The 20,471-nt window shown below is 38.1% G+C and overlaps 1 protein-coding gene across 7 annotated transcripts in view; it reads left to right on the forward strand.

Annotated features, from left to right (window-relative positions):
• Positions 1 to 20,471, forward strand: part of NEK10 (NIMA related kinase 10) — a 272,943-nt gene that overhangs the window by 187,918 nt on the left and 64,554 nt on the right. For all 7 annotated transcript variants that reach the window (XM_050779439.1, XM_050779442.1, XM_050779444.1 and 4 more), the window contains 3 exons: positions 16,921 to 17,104; positions 17,201 to 17,287; positions 20,149 to 20,203. In XM_050779439.1, the coding sequence (XP_050635396.1) occupies positions 16,921 to 17,104; positions 17,201 to 17,287; positions 20,149 to 20,203 (326 nt within the window). The remainder of the gene's footprint in view (positions 1 to 16,920; positions 17,105 to 17,200; positions 17,288 to 20,148; positions 20,204 to 20,471) is intronic.

Consider the following 20,471-nt stretch of genomic DNA (forward strand, 5'->3'; position numbering starts at 1 on the left):
AAGTGTAAAATTTTATGACTCTTTTTTCTTAAGGAGTATTATGATTATCTCATTTCAGATATAGTGGAATGTTCTCCCAGAGCAGTTAATATCAATAATGCAGTTACACAATCCAATGATAAATTATAGTCAAGGGAAAGAGAAATTAGTGGGTTCAGTAGAACTTTATGAATTCCCAGCATCAATAAGGAGATCCATTGTGAATTACTGAAATTTGCAAATTAGTGAGTAAGCAAACGATAAGAAACATTAAAGGCTTCTATTTCATGCAGAAGTATTCTATTTACTTTCATGTTTTAGTCTATTCTTAATTATGGCAATTTTTATAATGGTCTAGTGCAGGTAAGTACTAATATATATTTTAGAAGGACAGAGAAGTCTTCACTAAAATGTTCACTCTGTGTACTGTGGTTTGCCCACTACGAAAGTGAAGCAAACCTTTCCTTTTGAAGAATGTTTTCTGATTCTTATAACTTAAAATAAGAGATCATAAGGAGAGCATAGAGTTGAGAATGATAAGAATTACGCAGAGCAAAAGGAAGTAAAATTTTAACTTAAATGTGCAATAATTAGAAGGGTATTGTCATGTAGAGAGTACTGTGGCATTGTAATAGTGAAAATCGTGATTCATGTTTTGTCACTGTTCACAGTGTAGTGAACACTGAGAATCATTACCCTATAGATCTTATATCCCAGGCAGAAAAATCAATTAAAGACATTTCTGAAGAGTCTACTGCTTATATCTTTTCCAACAAATACAATAATGTGTATTAAAGAAATTCAGCCTGACAAAACCTGGAGAATCAATGGGAAACCTCAGTTCCATTAGAATTATTGGGAGTTTGTAGATACACCTCTAGACTAATACTTAAATGGGTGAAAAAAGCATATTTGTACATGCAGAAATGGAGCAGAATTGAGTATTCCAGGGAGACCGAAGAGAAATCACGAGAGAAGCATGCTGTCAGTGCGAGGCTTGCAGGTATCACAGCTTCTTTTCCAGTGATATTTGACAGGAAGTTTATCTTCACCACCCCTATTTAAAGACTGAATGATGATTTCTTTTTACTAGTTTAGTAAGTTTGTTCAGTTTGGAGAACTGCTTTCACATCTATAACACAAGGAGAGAAAGATTGAAACTGCCTGTGGTATATGACTAATACTGAAGGAACAATGATTTGTTGGATGTCTTCTGAATGTAAGCATTACGCTTGGTACAGTGAAGTTTATAAAAAATTATAAACAATGACCCCAGTCATGAAGTAGCTGATAATCTACTTGGAAAGACAAGATAGATGTGCATATGCAGGAGGAATTTTCTAATGATTCCAAACAGTTTGGGTAAATAAATGAGATAAGAGAGGGAAATGAATAAATGAAGCCTAGGGAGGCTCTCAGAGCCAAACGAAGATAGGGTCTTGACAACTAGATAAGGAAGTCACTCCTGGATGGAAAAGAATAACGTAAGTGCAGGCCAGGCGCAGTGGCTCATGCCTGTAATCCCAGCACTTTGGGAGGCCAAGGCGAGTGGATCACGAGGTCAGGAGATTGAGACCATCCTGGCTAACATGGTGAAATCCCGTCTCTACTGAAAATACAAAAAATTAGCCGGGCGTGGTGGCGGGCGCCTGTAGTCCCAGCTACTCGGGAGGCTGAGGCAGGAGAATGGCGTGAACCCGGGAGGCGGAGCTTGCAGTGAGCTGAGATGGTGCCACTGCACTCCAGCCTGGGTGACAGAGTGAGACTCCGACTCAAAAAAAAAAAAAAAAAAAAAGTAAGTGGTGCAGAAACTCTAGCTCAGCTCACTTCATACTAAGAATCAAACTTAGAAATGGAATTGTTTTATGTTTTGATTGCACAAAGAAAGGGAAACCAGGAGAAGTTAAAAGAGTTGTCTAAAGTCATCCAGATAGTTAGGGACAGCCCCAGGACCGAAAGTTGGTTCTGCTGATTTATAATGCGTATTTTTATATGTGTAGTCTGAAAAGCCTGGGGAAGTAGGCTGGAGCTAGATGATGGGTGTTTGTGAATACCTCATTAAGCTGTTTGAATTAAATCCTGTGGGTAATGTGGACTAAAACTTTGAATTTCTCCAAAATACCTAACAACCAAGTTGCCAAACTGCGGGCTAATTATTTCTTTTTTCTTTTTCTTTTTTCTTTTTTTGTTTTTTGAGACAGAGTCTTGCTCTGTCGCCCAGGCTGGAGTGCAGTGGCACAATCTTGGCTCACTGCCAGCTCTACCTCACTAGGGGCTAATTATTTCTTATTGTACTTACCTGCTTTTTAATGTTTTTTACCCCTGAGTGTTTTCCATTACTCTCCTCTGTCCTGGTTTCTGTCTTCTCTCTTTGAATACTCTTCCTCATTTTCTCTTCCAACCCTGGCCTTTTAACTTTAAATGTTCTGCCTCTCTTGCGCTTCCCTTGGTTTCTGTCTAGTCCCATGGTATTTCATTTCATATGAATTGAGATAAAAATTGGTGTACAAGATGGGAACATTATTTTCTATAATTATGTGTCATTTTGTTTTGAACCCCTGTTTATGCTGGTAGCAGAAAATGGTGGTAATAGTCAGGATCAATTATATCAGTCTCTTTTGGTATAAAGGTTTCTTTACTATCCCGAGGGTTCTCTTCTCCATATCCTCTTCCAAAGATGGCAGCAGAGTAGAGGAGAGAGCTTAAGCATCCCCATGTTGATGGGAGAGGGGCAGGGGCTCTGGTCTTCTTCTATTGGCCCCTGCTGAACTTAGATAACATGAACCCTGTGATTTTGGGATGCTGACCTCTGTCCTTATTAAATGTTTATGGCATCTGTAACTCATGGCCTCTTTAATCATCATGGTTTAAACCCAAGGAATTACCCATGATGCCTCAACTCCCACCTTGGGGTTACTGTTTTTCATCCTCTGAGGCTTGATTGTGACTTTCTTGGCATTCTTATTTTAAACAGCCTGCTCTGTGGCCCTCAGTGCCGTGATGGCCAAGTGAACTCACCTGCCAGCCCCAGAGCTGTCTCCTACATTGGCACAAGACACATGGGGGCTTTGGATTCCCATCCACACCACACACAGCCCATGGGGAACTCACTGGCACTAGGCGACCCTATCTCAGCCCCATCAGCTCCAGTGCCTTCTTCATCCTTTTCTGTTCTTCTTTCCCAGATGCCTACAACTCAATTATTCATTCAACAAGTATTTACTGAGTGCCTAATAGGTGTCAGGCACTATGTGTACAAAGTATACCACAGTGAGCAAAACAGACAAGGACTTTACTCTCATGGACCTTATGTATTTAGTGTTATGATGATCATGAAGCTTCTTCGAAGCTCTCCGTCTTTTCTGTCTGCACCCCAGCTTCCCCCTCAAACCATCTGTGTATCTCCATCAACATCCCAACTCTAAGCCCAAGGTTCACATTTGCTGGAGTGGATGTGAGAAGGAAAAACAAGGAGGCTTGCACTTGCTCTTTCATTTTCTCTTCCTTCTGGCAGGCTCTTATTTTGAGCTCCATAAGAAATTTCCAGTTCCCACCTTTCTGCCAGAAGCTACCCTTGCATCTATTACATCCTTCTTTTTCTCCAGGTATTCTTTTCCCCTATCTTCTCCTGGGTCTATAAATCTCAGCCTCATAAACTGGTCTTAATCGTAGAAGAAAAGAGCTCTGGAGAAGTGCACAAAATTTTCTGCAGAGGCAAGATATGTTGGGATGTGTTTCACAACATAATTTCCACACCCATTTGCTAGAGAGCACCAAAGCTGCCTATCTGATCTCAGTCTCTCCATGTGCCAGACCTGTATTTTGAACCCAACATTTACCTGCATGTCTAACAGGTACTTACGCTCAGCAAGTCCACAGTGAATGGATTCTCCTTCCTTGATCGGTCATGTTCTTTCTCCTCATATCACCTTAATTGTAATCTTGACATCTTCAATTCACTCTCTCTGAAATCCTTTATTCATTTTGTTAGCAAGCTCTACTAATTCTGTCTTTGAAATGTCTGACAAATCCATCTTATCTTTTCAGTTCTCATTCTCATTATTTTGCATTGGATCATTGCAAGATCCAACTTTCTTGTCTCTAGTTTTTTCCTTACCTCTAACAAGTGATTCAGTCAGTGTATCACCTCTGCGCTGTCTACTAGGGGCCCTTAAGGAATGTGTGTACTGGGGGTGGGGTGGTACAATTGTTGTTTATCACTGTTAGCAGCCAGGGATGCTGGTATGTCATACACATGACAGTCCTGCACAAATGTGTGAAACAGAACCAGCCAGTAGATACATATTCAGATATTTATCGCAAGGAACTGGCTTACATGGTTGTGGGGACTGATGAGGCAAGTGCAAAATCCACAGGGATGGTTGGCAGGAGGAGCAGGCTGGAAATCGTGGTCATGGGCTGAAGCTGTTGTCCACAGGCTGAATCCCTTCCTCATCTCAGAGATGCCTCAGCTCCACTTTGGAGACCTGCCACCTGATTAAATCAGTTCCATCCAGATTATCGGGGATCATCTCCCTCCCTTAGCCATCCTCCACATTCCTACCCAAACTATTTTCCAAAAAAACACGTCCGATCTTGGTAAATCGTTTCATGCTTATGACAACAAGTAAATGCTCATGTAAGGAGTCCTAGAAATTTTCTCTAAGCTTTTGGTGGATCTAAAAAAAGATTCCTATGATAATTTGATATTGCCAGAGAGTCAAAATACGGCAGACATAAGTGTCATCTTCAATTCTATCTACTTTGGAGGACCAGGCTGGTAGAGCAATTATTAGCACAGATTATTTTTTAAATTCACAAACCATTCATAACTGCACTTCTTTGTTACAAAATTCTTATTGTAGTTTTCTGATATAATCTATGATTTTTAGCAGACATTGACAGATACTGATATTTTTCATAAATTCTCAGATGTCTTTAAAGTTGAGCATATAAGAATTGAGCAGATATGTAAGCATTTAGATTCTCATTTTTTAATACAAATAAAAAATGTGCTATTTATTTATCTGGGTTGCTTTATTTTTATTATACCATATGTCATTTACAATTGCTGAGCACACCACTAAAGGCATGTGTCTGCAATCCTCTGCTAGGAGATTAAATTAAGCCATGTAGAAAATGATGTGTTTTTAAAGGACAATATTTTTGTGAACATCTTTGCTTTTATTGTCTGGTTAATTGTTGACTGAATTTCCCCCAAGGCTGTGAAAATGCTGCAAGTAATGATGTAGGAAGAGAAATATCAGGAAAAATCATGACTTGATTTGGAAATGTTCTATGCTTATTATGTTATATGAAAATAAAGCAATGCCTTATAGGCTTCCTCACAAATACAGACACAATTCTCACATCCACACTACAATTCTCTTTTTTATTGACATATAATTTACATGTAGTAAAATGTACACATCTTTAAGTGCCTAGTTCAATGGCTTTTGGCACATGTATAACCTCCACCCCAAAAAAGAGTCAGAACATTTATCTCACCTCAGAATATTCCCTTAAGCCTCTTTCTGTACAGTTCTCTGCCCCAGCAGGAAGACTGGTGATTACTGTCACTATAAATTACTTTTGCCTGTTGTTGGACTTCATTTAAATCAAACACATGTGCTCTTTAGTGGCTGGCTTTTTTTCCATGACAAAATATCTATGAGATTCACCCATGTGGTATGTATTAGTAATTTGTTCATATTGCTAGGCAGTGTTAAATTATATGACTACACCATAATTTGTTTATCTATCCTCCTGTGATGAACACTTATGTTTTCTCCAGATTTGGAGTTTCATAAGACTGTTGAAAACATATTTACAAAAAGACCTATACAAAAATGTTTATAACTTTTTTCTCTGAAAGACCTAGAAATAGAATTTCAGGGTTATAGGTAGCTGTATGTTTAACTGTTAAAGAAAGTACCAAATAGTTCTTCAAAATTGTACTCTTTAACACTTTCGGAAGCAGTATATGAGAGTTCCAGGCGTTCTACATCCTTGCCAATATTTGGTACTGTCAGTCTTTTCAATTTTAGCCTTTGCAGTGTAATGATACTTCTTTCTGGTTTTAGTTTGCATTTTCCTGATGATCAATGATGTTGAGCACATTTATGTTTGATTTTTAGCTATTTATATATCTTTGTGTGTGTGTATGTGTTAAATATCTGTTCAAGTATTTTGCCTGTGATTTTATTGGATTACTTGTCTGTTTTTGTTGATTTGTAGGAGTTCTTTATATATGCCAGATAATGAGCCTATTGTCAAACGTATGTATTGCAAACATTTTGTATAGTCTATGGCTTGCCTGTTTTTTTTTTATTAATGGAATTTTTTGGATGAACAGAAAATTTTTATTTTGATAAAGACTTATTCATGTAATTGTCTGTGGTGGCCAGTGCTTTTTGTCTGTTTTTGATGAAATTGTTGCCTACCCCAAAGTTGCAAAAATAGGATTGTTTATATTTTTGTAAATGTTTTAGACCCATGATCCCATTTGATTTAATTTTATGTATAGAATAGTGAGGAGATTGACTCTTTTGGTGTACATTTGGGTATCCAGTTTTTCCAGCATCACTTATTTAAATGTGTGGTCTTTTACCATTGATTTTGCTAAGCATCTTTATTGAAAATTGCCTGACAATATATATGTAGATCTATTTACCTTTTTCTTTTTTTGTTTATAGATTTTTTAAATTTTAAAGTTTTAGTTATTATGGATACATAATAGTTGTACATATTTATGATGTACATGTGAAATTTTGATACAAGTATAAAATGTTTAACGATCAAATCAGGGTAATTAGGGTATCAACTACCTCCAACATTTATCATTTCTTTGTGTTAGAAACATTCCAATTGCATTCATTTAGTTATTTTAAAATATACAATAAATTATCGTTAGCTATAGCCACCCTATTTTGCTACCAAACACTAAATCTTATTCCTTTTATCTTACTGTATTTTTGTACGCAACCGTTCCTTTTTCATCCCCCCTCTCCTCTCCTCTTCCCAACCTGTGATAATCATTATTCCACTCTCTATCTCCATAAACTCGATATTTTTTAGCTCCCACGTATAAGTAGGAACATTTTGTATTTCTTTTTCTGTGCCTGGCTTATTTCATTTAACATAATGTCCTTCAGTTCCATCCATGTTGTTGAAAATGAGTTCATTCTTTTTTATGACTGAAAAATTTCCCATTTCTTTATCAATTCATTTGTTGATGGGTACTTAGGTTGATTCCAAATCTTGGCCATTGTAAATAGTGCTATAATAAAAATGAGCATGCAGATATCTCTTCAACATACTGATTTATTTTCTTGTGGATTTATTTTTTTGTGGATAAATACCTAGCAGTGATATTGCTGGATCATATGGTATTTCTATTTTTAGTTTTTAAAGGAATCTCCATACTATTCATTATAGTGGCTGTACTAATTTACATTCCAATAAACAGTGTGCAAGCGTTCCTCTTTCTTGCAGATCTATTTCTGAACTCTATTCTCTTCCATGGATTATATGTCTCTTCTTAGACCAATACCACACCATTTTGATTATTGTAGCTTTTAAAAAATGTTTTATTTTAATTTTAATTGGCAAAAAATTATATCTATTGTATACAACATGATGTTTTGAATATATATACATTGTGGACTGGCTCAACTGAGTTAACTAACATATGCATTACCACACATAGTATCATTTTTGTGGTGAGAACACTTAAAATCCAGTCTCAGTATTTTTCAAGAATACAATATGTTGTTATTAAGTATAGTCATCTTGCTGTACAATAGATCTCTTGAACTTATCCTCCTGTCTAACTGAGACTCTGTATCTTTTGATACTGTAGCTTTTTAATAAGTCTCAAAACAAGCCCTGTAAGTCCTCCAACTTTGTTGTTCTTTGTCAAATTTGATTTGGGTATTCTAGGTCTGTTGTATTTCCTTATTAATTTTAGAATAAGTTTGTCAATTTCTTCAAAAAATCGTACCTGCAATTTTTATTTTTACCCTTTGTTTTAACATGGAGAATCTTGGCAACATTTTAAAAAAATCAGTCTTTTATTTTACTTATTCAACAAAATTTATTAAGCATTTATTCTTTCCTGGGACCTATTCTAGTATTCTCCTAGCCACAGACTCCCTCCTTCATACTGAGGGAAGACAAATAATAGATAAATAAAACTATATTTAAGTGCCATGAACAAAAATAAAAGAAGGCAAAGTAATAAAAAGTGATTGTAGACACAGGGAGACAGGCTTTTTAAAAATTATTATTATACTTTAAGTTCTAGGGTACATGTGTACAATGTGCAGGTTTGTTACATGTGTATACATGTGCCGTGTTGGTGTGCTGCACCCAATAACTCATCATTTACATTAGGTACATCTCCTAATTCTATACCTCCCTGGTCCCCCCACACCAAGACAGGCCCTGGTGTGTGATGTTCCCCTTCCTGTGTACAAGTGTTCTCATTGTTCAATTCCCACATATGAGTGAGAACATACGGTGTTTGGTTTTCTGTCCTTGCAATAGTTTGCTGAGAATGATGGTTTCCAGCTTCATCCATGTCCTACAAAGGACATGAACTCATCCTTTTTTATGGCTGCATAGTATTCCATGGTGTATATGAGCCACATTTTCTTAATCCAGTCTATGATTGATGGGCATTTGGGTTGGTTCCAAGTCTTTGCTATTGTGAATAGTGCCGCAATAAACATACGTGTGCATGTGTCTTTATAGCAGCATGATTTATAATCCTTTGGGTATATACCCAGTAGTGGGACGGCTGGGTCAAATGATGTTTCTAGTTCTAGATCCTTGAGGAATCGCCACACTGTCTTCCACAATGGTTGAACTAGTTTACAGTCCCACCAGCAGTGTAAAAGTGTTCCTATTTCTCCACATCCTCTCCAGCACCTGTTGTTTCCTGACTTTTTAATGATCGCCATGCTAACTGGTGTGAGATGGTCTCTCATTGTGGTTTTGATTTGCATTTCTCTGATGGCGAGTGATGATGAGCATTTTTTCATGTGTCTGTTGGCTGCATAAATGTCTTCTTTTGAGAAGTGTCTGTTCATGTCCTTTGCCCACTTTTTGATGGGGGTGTTTTTTTCTTGTAAATTTGTTTGAGTTCTTTGTAGGTTCTGGATGTTAGCCCTTTGTCAGATGAGTAGATTGCAAAAATTTTCTCCCATTCTGTAGGTTGCCTGTTCACTCTAATGGTAGTTTCTTTTGCTGTGCAGAAGCTCTTTAATAGTGATGTCAGTGAAGGGCTTTATAATTACATGACATTTGGGCAGGGACCTGAATACAGTTGACCTTTAAACAGCGTGGGTTTGAACTGCATGAATCCACTTATACATGAATTTTCTTCTGCCTTTGCCACTCCTGAGACAGCAAAACCAACCCCTCCTTTTCCTTTTCCTTGTCTTCAGCCTACTCAATGTGAAGATGACAAAGATGAAGACCTTTATGATGATCCACTTCCACTTAATGAATAGTAAATATAGTTTCTCTTCTTTGTGATTTTCTTAATAATAAACTGGGGAAAAGAAAATGTTATTGAGAGGCTGGATGTGGTGGCTTACGCCTATAATCCCAGCACTTTGGGAGGCTGAGGCGGATGGATCATGAGGTTAGGAGATCGAGACCATCCTGGCTAACACGATGAAACCCTGTCTCTACTAAAAAATAAAAAAAAATTAAAAAAAAAAATTTAGCCGGGCGTGATGGCAGGCACCTGTAGTCCCAGCTGCTCGGGAGGCTGAGGCCAGAGAATGGCATGAATCCGGGAGGCGGAGCTTGCAGTGAGTCGAGTTTGTGCCACTGCACTCCAGCCTGGGCAACAGAGCAAGGCTCTGTCTCAAAAAAAAAAAAAAAGTTAATAAGAAAATCACAACAAAGAGAAACTATATTTACCATATGACATACCAATTGTATTAACTGTTTGTTATCGGTAATGCTTCTAGTCAGCAGTTTTTGGAAAGTTAAAAGTTAAACATCGATTTTTGACTGCATGGGGGATTGGTGTCCCTCACCCCTATGTTGTTCAAGGGTCAGCTGTACATTAAAGGGTCAGCATTGGTAGCAGAAAGAGCAGCATGCCCAAAGATCCTGAGGTGGGAGTGAGCCTGCCAAGCTCAGGGAACAGCAAGGAGGCCTGTGTATCCAGAGTACAGTGAAGCAGGGAGAGACAGTTGGAGATGCAAGTGCTATATTCCCTGGCATGCACCTGAGTGATGTGAGTTCCGAGCAAGCCAAGGGGGCACCACTAGGCTTTAAAATGATATAGCTGGCTGCTGAGTGGGAACAAACCACTGAGAGCCAAGAATGAAGCACTTTGGGAGGCGGGCGGATCATGAGGTCGGGAGATTGAGACCATCCTGGCTAACACGGTGAAACCCCGTCTCTACTAAAAATACAAAAAACTAGCCGGGCGTGGTGGCGGGCGCCTGTAGTCCCAGCTACTCGGGAGGCTGAGGCAGGAGAATGGCCTGAACCTGGGAGGCAGAGCTTGCAGTAAGCGGAGATGGCGCCACTGCACTCCAGCCTGGGCAATAGAGTGAGACTCCGTTTCGAAAATAAATAAATAAATAAATAAAAGAGATTGCAGTGGGCCAAGCAAAAGACAGTGAAGACAATGTTGACTCTTTTTCTTGACTTTTAATTCTTTTCTCTACTGGCAATTAATCAGTTTGGAATTTTGACAACATGTGCAAAATGTGCAGTTTAACAAGAACTAGACCTTTCCTTATGTAGCTGTTAAAAATGAAACAGTCAATGAGGTTCTAATTTGTGCGTTTCATTCCTGTTGATAACCACCAATGTCTAATTCCATACTCTTTAATTCCTTAAGCATTGGTAAATTTCAATGGCTTTTTTTTTTTTTTGAGAAACAAAACATTTCTTAAAACCCGCCCACTTGATTGCTCTCTGTACATTGTTTCTCCTCTTCCCCTTCCCCTTCCCTTCCCTTCTTCTTTCTTTTCTTTTCTTTTTTTTTTTTTTTTTTTTTTTGAGACACAGTCTCACTGTGTCACCCAGGATGGAGTGATCTTGGCTCACTGCAACCTCCACCTCCCAGGTTCAAGCAGTTCTCCTGCTTCATCCTCCTGAATAGCTGAGATTACAGGCACCCACCACCATGCCTGTCTAATTTTTATATTTTTAGTAGAGACTGGGTTTCACCATTTGGCCAGGCTGGTCTCAAACTCCTGACCTCAAATAATCGGTCCACTTTTGGCCTCCCAAAGTGCTGGGATTACAGGCATGAGCCACCATGCCTGGCCCATTGTTTCTTCCTTTTTTTCTTTTTTCTTTTTTTGAGAAGGAGTCTCACTCTGTCACCCAGGCTGGAGTGCAGTGGCGCGATCTCAGCTCACCGCAAGCTCCACCTCCCGGGTTCACGACATTCTCCTGCCTCAGCCTCCCGAGTAGCTGGGACTACAGGCGCCCGCCACCACGCCCAGCTAATTTTTTTGTGTTTTTAGTAGAGATGGGGTTTCACCGTGTTAGCCAGGATAGTCTCAATCTCCTGACCTCGTGATCCACCCACCTCGGCCTCCCAAAGTTCGGGATTGTAGGCGTGATGAGCCACTGCGCCCGGCCTTTTTTTTTTTTCTTCTTGAGACACAGTCTTGCTCTATTGCCCAGGCTGGAATGCAGTAGTATGATCTCAGCTCACTGCGATCTCAGCTCACTGCAACCTCTGCCTTCCAGGTTTAAGCAATTCTCATGCCTCAGCCTCCCGAGTACCTGAGATTACAGGTGCCTGCCACCATGTCTGGCACATTTTTGCATTTTTAGTAGAGACCAGGTTTCACCTTGTTGGCCAGACTGGTCTCAAACTCCTGATCTCAAATGATCTGTCTGCCTCAGCCTCCTGAAGTGCTAGGGTTACAAGTGTGAACCACCACTCCCAGCCCCCATTGTTTCTTTTAAATGTTAAGTAGAATTACCTGATTCTGGCCTCGTTTGTAATGCTTTTGAATATATTCGTATATACATTTAGTTCTATTGGCATGTCAGTCTGCCGTCTTAGAAAACATGGTGGTCAGTATTGTGATGGACCAGATCTTCTGTATTCTTAACATACGATAATTTCAGGTTATGACATTGCTTTTCTTCTCCTCTTTGTTAGTATTATAACTAACAAAGTATAGTATTGTAGTAGAAAACCTGTATTTGAGTTAAAAGTGATAGAAAATCCTTTCATTTCTGATATGGTACTAGGTTAGTTATGGGAAAACAGTGAAACATTTTTAGCCATAATAAATTTGATACTGGATTTTTACAATGAATTGTAATGACCAATTTATTCCCTAATTTATTTAATTAATTTATTTAATTCCCTAATTCATTAATATGTAATAGTGCTTTTAAGAAGTTCTAATTAAGATAGTATCATAATAATGAGATAATTATGTCATGACAGTAACATTTTTAGTTTGTATAAATATTTAAGAAGTTCAAAATAAATAAGATCCAACCTAAAAAGCGTATTTTCTTTATTATATAATCCATATAAATCAGTTATTTTTAGGGTCCCAAAACACCAGTTTTTCTGGTTTAACTATTGCTCTCTTAACTGTATATGGAGAATGGGGGAAGGGAAATTCTTCAAGATTCCTTGATGAAAATAGACGATGTTATCATCCAAACCATTTTGGGAAAGCTGGACACAGTGCTGTGCCTCTGTATTTCCAGCTACTCTGAAGACCTAGGCAGGATGATCCCTTAAACCCAGAAGTTCAAGACCAGCCTGGGCAACATAATGAGACTTTACTTCTAAAAAGTAAACAAAACTAACTTTCAGGATCAAAGATTGAAAGATTTCCCTCTACCACTGAGTTGGGAGTGGAGACCAGGCTTATTTTATCAGCCCACCTCTCTGATGTGGCAAAGCCAAGTCTTCCATAGGGAGGCCTGGAGAAAAGGTTCCTATCTCACCACTAAAGTGAACATTTCACTCAGCTGTGGTCTAGTCCACAAGGTTCCTTAATCATCTGACCATGCTGGCTGATTTTTAAAAATATACCTTAAAATGTAGGGACTAAGTTTATTTACAGTAGTATGCAGTCAATGGCCTGTCTCCTAGTTTGAATTTTCTTTGTGCAATCATCCATGAAAAGTATAGAAGGCGGTGTGCCACTGATAAAAGATCACGTCTGCTGGATGAATTTCAAGCACCTGGTAGCACTAAATGGAGATATTTAAGGGTACAGTTTATTAACAAAACTGGGTAAAAATATACCTAATAGAATATGAACATTTCAGAACACAAAGAAATAGTGCATTTTTTAGTTCTAAAGTAAAGCATCTATAGGATGTAACTGGTGTTATCCTTTACATTTATTTCTTGATTTTCTCTCTCTCTCTCCTTCTAAAACTAACATTCTGGCAATTTTAAAAATTGCACTGATTTTAATAAAATAGATGCCCTTAATTTTCCTGCTGTAGCAGTTAATTTGGGTAATGTCAGTCTGTTACTGTTCGAATTGCTATTCCACTGAAAATGTATTATGATCTGCTGCACACATAAAAATATTACATTATAATGCGCAAAATCGAGCTAAACATAATTGTGCCTATACTAGCGTGGTGACAGGAAGCATCTTCTGTCATGGTGCTGATTTCCATATCAGTGATAATTTTATTGTCTGATTTGCATTGTATTCTCCTTGCTGCCGTATTGATATCCAGAATGTGCCTGTCCATTCCTAGGACAGATGCATGCAGATGCCGAAAATATCTAGTTAACTCCCTCTCCTACTCCTTGAAAAATCTTAGTAATTAGAAAGTGAAAAAGATGATAGCAGCCAAATTCTGTCCCCAAAAGCTTTATCTTTTTTCTTGCCTAAATCCCTTTAACAGCTTAATGTACTTGCTGGATGTGTCTTCTGAGGACAACTTAATGGCTCAACTATTTATCGAGCCTTTGCAATGTGTAAGGCATTGTGCAAAGCACTAAAGGATGTAAAAGGGACTAAAGTGCCCCTAGTTCTTCAAGGAACAATTTTATAAAGAGATGGATACTCAAATACTCACAATGAAAAACTCCAGAAATCATAGTAGGGAAAATGTGTGGCATATGGTTTATGGCAAGGTCAAAAATTATATCAATTTTTTTGAAGAAAAAACTGCTGCAAGGGATTGTTATAGAAAAATAATTTATTTTTATTTTTATTTTTTTTTAGATGGAGTCTTTATCTGTCACCCAGGTGGGAGTGCAGTGGCACAATCTCAGCTCACTGCAAGCTCCGCCTCCTGGGTTCACTCCATTCTCCTGCTTCAGCCTCCCGAGTAGCTGGGACTACAGGTGCCCACCACCATGCCCGGCTAATTTTTTTTGTATTTTTTAGTGGAGACAGGGTTTCACCATGTTAGCCAGGATAGTCTTGATCTCCTGACCTCGTGATCTGCCTGCCTGGGCCTCCCAAAGTCCTGGGATTACAAGCGTGAGCGACCACGCGCTGTCTAGAAATACAAATTTTAAATCAAAACTATCCATTCTATATTATCATATTTTTATGCATACAGAGTCTGAAAAAGCATCTCTCTCAGATTGTAAATTTCCCTTTATCAGAATTTATGCAAACAGTCTATTACCCATGGATGAAATTTTGGCAGTTACAAGTGACTATTGATTTATGACCCAACTGGTTCTTGGGTTTTGGTTGCAAGTCCAGCCTCCTTAAGTCTCGAATTGCCTTTTTCAGCGGGGACTCCAGCTTCTCCTGACTCTTCATATGTTCAAAGAAAAATGTTTTCCTCTGATGTTTTATCCATGACTGTTCTTAAGAGAAATGAAGCCTTTGTTAAAGTTTTGCTAGTTTTAGAGATATTTGAATTCCAGTGTCTTAATTGCATCGACAGAATAAAAACTTTTCTCAATTCAAAAATTCTCCTTCATCTTTTTTAGCCTTGGTAACATTGACATATCTTGGGTGTAAAGCCCTTAAAAGGTTGCAGATGCCCATTGTGGTCTTCAAGATAGGGTAGAGATGATTTACTTCAAATAAAAAAGGTCATAAAAAGGAAAAGGCCTTGAATTGGGTTTTTATTTCTATGCAAATTTCTAATGACTTCAGTGGAGGATAGTTAGAGGAAGAAGGGTTTTGTGGTTTGGGACCAAGAAAAGAGGAAGGCATGGAAGAAGTTGAGTTGGTTTTGCAATAAAGTTTTGAGCCTTAGAAAGAGCTCCTGGATTTGTTATCAGGGGTTGAGTGTAGCAGAGCTGAGGCTGGCCTTAAAGGCCCCATACTAGCCTTAGGCATTGGAAAAATTTCTGAGTAGCACATATCTTTTGCCGGAGAGTGGCCAAAGCATTTCCCATCTCAGGTTGTAAGTTAGCCAACCAGGGTGGACCTCAGAAGCAGAAATTAGCATCTCAAAGTTATAAAACCACATTTGAACATTTGATGTACTAATTATGGAAAATCAAATTTAAAATACTCCTTCACCTGCAAATTAACTTCAAGAAAACAAGGAGCTTGGTGAAACTTTGAAGAATCACTGAAAAGAATCTCAGGGAAACGAAAGTTTAAACAGCAATTGATCAGACAGTTTGCAATGCACAAATGTTTTTAATATTTTTTAAATCTTTTCATCTTACGTACAGAACATAAACATATGAAAGCTTTTAGAGGTTTACTTCTGACTCTAGTTATCCCTAAGAACTTAGGTTTACTTCATCTGCAAATTCTATTATTACGGAGTTTTTAGAAACCTGTGCCTTGAAGCTGTGTCATTTTAACTGTAGGAAAAAAATAAAAAGCACATACATCTGAAATAAAATAAGTCTGTCTCTCAAATGGGCATCATTGGGGCCTTTTAGTCAAGAAGTGCTAGGTAATTTGCGAGTAAATCATCTTGTATGCAATTCATAGAGGGAATTCTTTCCCCTTCAATAAATGCACCTTTTTCTTTCTTCTCACACTCTCTGCCTGTTATCCTTTCCTCCATCATGGCCTTTCTTTGTCTTTTTGTCTACCTGTTCTGTAGCTTTGCTTTGTCAGCGCTGTTTAGCCCCACAGCCTAAGACGGCACTTCACACTTGCTGCAAATAGTCCCACACAATGAACGTCTTAGGTTTTAGAGTTGCTTGGGTAAAGAAACAAGTGGTGTTTTTTACTGATTCATAGTCATTCCTTCCACACGGTCTTTTTGTTAGAAAAACGAAAACTTCCGGCATTAGTGGCATTAATTAATTTATTTTTATTGACCCTTGAGACATAATTTTTGCATTTTCTAATACTATTATTGAGGGAAATGTGGAACTGCACAACCAGATTGATGACTTTGTAGTGCTATCATAATGGAAATGCATCCATCTGTTTTGGAGGATTCAGGAGGATACTGTGGCTGGTTCTACAGGGAGTGTTCAAGCCAGGCAGTAGTGTAGAGTCCCAAGTGGTTTGTAAGTTCTGTTCTCTGTAGCCCTTCTTTTTTTGGAAGACCTTGCCTCTCACTCTCCATGGCCTGGCTTTGTCTGCTACTAATTTTCCTGGAGTTTTGAAGAGAATAAGCTTTGCTTATTTGCTATGGTACTGAGAGGATTTGATAGCAAATATTTTTGAAAAAAACTTAAAGAAGAAAATTTCTCCTAAATTGATGTAGTCTATTTCTTAGAAGTAAATTTGCCCCCACCCCCCGCCACCTGTACTGGGTTGTATGGGCCTTTTCTACTGAGCACTCTTGCCACCTCCCTCCTTTTTGATCCAATGTAGCTTATAGACTTGCATCTTTCTGTATTTATGGACCGAACAGATTGTGAACCAGGTGTGTAGGTGGAACTACTGATGCTTCTTCTGCATCAAACATTTATATTGATATTTGAAGCAGTTAATATACGTTCTAACAAGATTTAGGTCCTATAGAAGGAAGGATGGAGAAAGAGGCTATGAAAAACTGAATTTCTCTTTCCAGGAGACCTTTGAGAAGGCAAGCTTGAGTAGCAGCAGCAGTGGGGCAGCCAGCCTGAAAAGTGAACTTTCAGAAAGTGCAGACCTGCCCACCGAAGGCTTCCAGGCCTCCTATGGTAAAGACGAAGACAGGGCCTGTGACGAAATCCTGTCAGATGATAACTTCAACCTGGAAAATACTGAGAAAGGTACTGCTAGTGGCAGTGTGTAAGCATGCATGCATTCTGGACTCCTTCCCATTTCAAGACCCATTTGCGTTTCTATTGTTTTTAATTCATGTGCAGATATATATTCAGAGCTAGATGACGAATTGGACATTTCGGATAACTCCAGCAGCTCCAGTTCAAGCCCTCTGAAAGAATCTACATTCAGTAAGCTTTCTTTTATCAATTTGCCATTTGCGGGATTCCAGAAGACAGTGATTTGGAAATCATACTTGAGTCAAGCAAATATCACCATATACGTAACCCAGTGGTTTGTTTTTCAGGTGCAATGCTAATTAGGACAGATGTGTCTGTCTCTCTGACAGAGCCCAAAGGTTAGCCAGCACAGTGGTTTTATATTTTCTCAGCTGTCAAATGAATAGTTTTATTATTTCTACCAGCAAATGCAGGTTCTAACTAGAGAATCAGAATATCTTGGAGACAGCCAAATAACCACGGGAGTAATGGACATGACCTTTTACGAGCCTGTTGGTTAGAGGAATTCAAAGTCTGTAGAAGAAATTGGTCTTGTTATAGACTAATTTTTGTACAATTTTATTTATATAAATCTAAAGGCCTGTGTTACATTTAAAACAATAAAACAAAAGAAATGTTTTTAGAGTTATAAAAAATATGACATATAAAATCAGTTCATAATGTTAATCTTGACTCAATTTAAAACAGTAAAGAAAATAGTCATACTGGGATATGGGAAAGAAAAGGAAAAGGTATATTTAGATAAAATTTAAAGATTATAAAGAGAGATAGAATCAAACATACTCAACAAACCTGAAACTAAAAGAAAAGTTAAAATGGAAAATGAAGATAAACAATTTTTTTTGAAAAGAGTAAGTTGAGACTGGGCGCGGTGGCTAACGCCTATAATCCCAGCACTTTTGGAGGCCGAGGTGGGTGGATCACAAGGTCAGGAAATCGAGACCATCTTGGCTAACACGGTGAAACCCTGTCCCTTTTAAAAATAGAAAAATTAGCTGGGCATGATGGTGGGCACCTGTAGTCCCAGCTACTCGGGAGGCTGAGGCAGGAGAATGGCGTGAACCCGGGAGGCGGAGCTTTCAGTGAGCTGAGATGAGATGGCACCACTGCACTCCAGCCTGGGCGACAGAGACAGACTCCATCTTAAAAAAAAATAAAAATAAAAAAATTTAAAAAAAAAAGAGTAACTTGATAAAATATTAAAAACTGTAGGGAGAAATATTCTGAAATAAATTAAGTGAAAATAATTCTCCTCAGTGACTATACTATGAAAATCTCATAAAACAACATTTAAAATAGCCTCTCTAAGGACCAAAGTAGAACCCTAAGGATTTAGCTACATTCTTTGTCCTTTCCAAACTTAATTGGTCCATTAAAATGATGACTAGATGTTCCAGATTTTCTGGGACAACCCCAGTTTTCAATATTCTGTCCTATTTTCTCTGTAAATCCCTGCCTTCTAGGTGTATTAATTTGCGATTGGGAAAACATGAAGCTCATATGGGAAAAATATTTATGCATATAAACACATATAACAAATTCCAGAAGAAATTTATTACTGACTGTTTTGAGATAAGTTCAGTGTTCTATATACCTGGCAGCAATGGTGGGAGGGTTAGTGGGGAGGTAGGAAAGAGATGCTTGACCCTTAAATTTGCATGTGGTAACTTGGCAAGGATGGTTATGACATTTTATTGCATGACATTTTATTGTGTTTTGTTAGATATTAATAACAGGGTTGTTTTTGTTTGTTTAGACATTTGCTTTAGAAAAAAAGCCCTTAAACAAACCTGACAAATAAATGACAATTTGTAACATATTTTAGCTCATGTTTTCATAATCAAAGACAATTTTTACAGTATGTACAATTGCTCAGGTAACAGATTCAGCATTGTTTTTTGTTGATATTGTGGTTTGCCATGAATAAAGCCATGTTTGTTTCTTGAATGTTGTTTGACTGCTTTCATGCTACAGTGGCAGCAGAATTCAGTTGTGACAGACATAGTATGGCTTGCAAAGCCTAGAATATTTCCTACCTGCCATTTACAGAGAAAAGTTTGACCTTAGAACAATATGAGAGTGTTTATAGACAAAGCCATTCATGGAATATATATGTTCTTTATTATTTTGAATTTTATAAAAAACTTATTTAAATTTTTTTGGTATATAATATTTGTTCCTATTTATGGATACTTGTGATATTTTGATATTTGCATACAACGTGTAGTCATCAAATTACACATTGTGTGGGTAATTCAGATATTGATCACCTCAAACATTTATTATTTATTTGTGTTGGAAACATTTCAAATGTCCCCTTCTAGCTATTAAATATGCAATAAATTATTGTTAAACATTTTCTTTATCCATTCATCTGCTGATGGGTACTTAGTTTGATTTCGTATCCTGGCTGTTGTGAGTAGTGCTGCAATAAACACGAGAGTGGAGATATCTTTTTGATATACTAGCTTCCCTTCTTTTGGATATATGCCAGTAGTAAGATTGCTGGATCATATAGAAGTTCTGTTTTTAGTTTTTTCAAGAGAATCTTTATTTATTTATTTATTTATTTATTTGATACGGAGTCTCGCTCTGTCACCAGGCTGGAGTGCAGTGGTGCAACTCGGCTCACTGCAACCTCCGCCTCCTCGGTTCAAGCGATTCTCCTGCCTTAGCCTCCTGAGTAGCTACAGGCATGCTCCACCACACCCAGCTAATTTTTGTACTTTTGAGTAGAGACAGGGTTTCACCATGTTGGCCAGGATGGTTTCGCTCTCTTGACCTTGTGATTCACCCACCTCGGCTTCCCAGAGTGCTAGGATTACAGGTGTGAGCCACCACACCCGGCCGAGAACCTTTATACTGTTTTCCATAATGGCTACACTAATTTACAGTCCCACCAACAGTGTGTGAGTTCCCTTTTCTCTGCATCTTCACCAGCATTTGTTGTTCAGCATTGTTTTATTAAAACTTAGAAAACAAAAGATTTGCAGAAGAAATAATGTAAACTTATTTCTATTTTCTCGTCTCAGACATTTTAAAGAGAAGTTTTAGTGCTTCAGGAGGAGAAAGACAATCCCAAACAAGGTAGGTACAAATTGAGCTTCTAGAAATATTTTTTGATTTTGCAGAGCTGAGTTATTGATGGCTGAATTGAAACCTGATAGCCAGAAGTTTCCATGTGCCTGTGGAAATAGAAGGAGTTAGAGCTTACTTGCCCAGAACCATTTATAGTTCACCAAGTAGCATACTGAAACAGTGCTGATCTTGGACTTGGGTCTTAGTCTAGCTCTGCCTTTTTCTAGCTTCGTGACCTTGAGCAAATCAGTTAGCCTCTCTGAGCTCAAGGGTGGGC

Source organism: Macaca thibetana, chromosome 2 (assembly GCF_024542745.1).
Source record: "Macaca thibetana thibetana isolate TM-01 chromosome 2, ASM2454274v1, whole genome shotgun sequence".
In the NCBI taxonomy this organism is placed as follows: Eukaryota; Metazoa; Chordata; class Mammalia; order Primates; family Cercopithecidae; genus Macaca; species Macaca thibetana.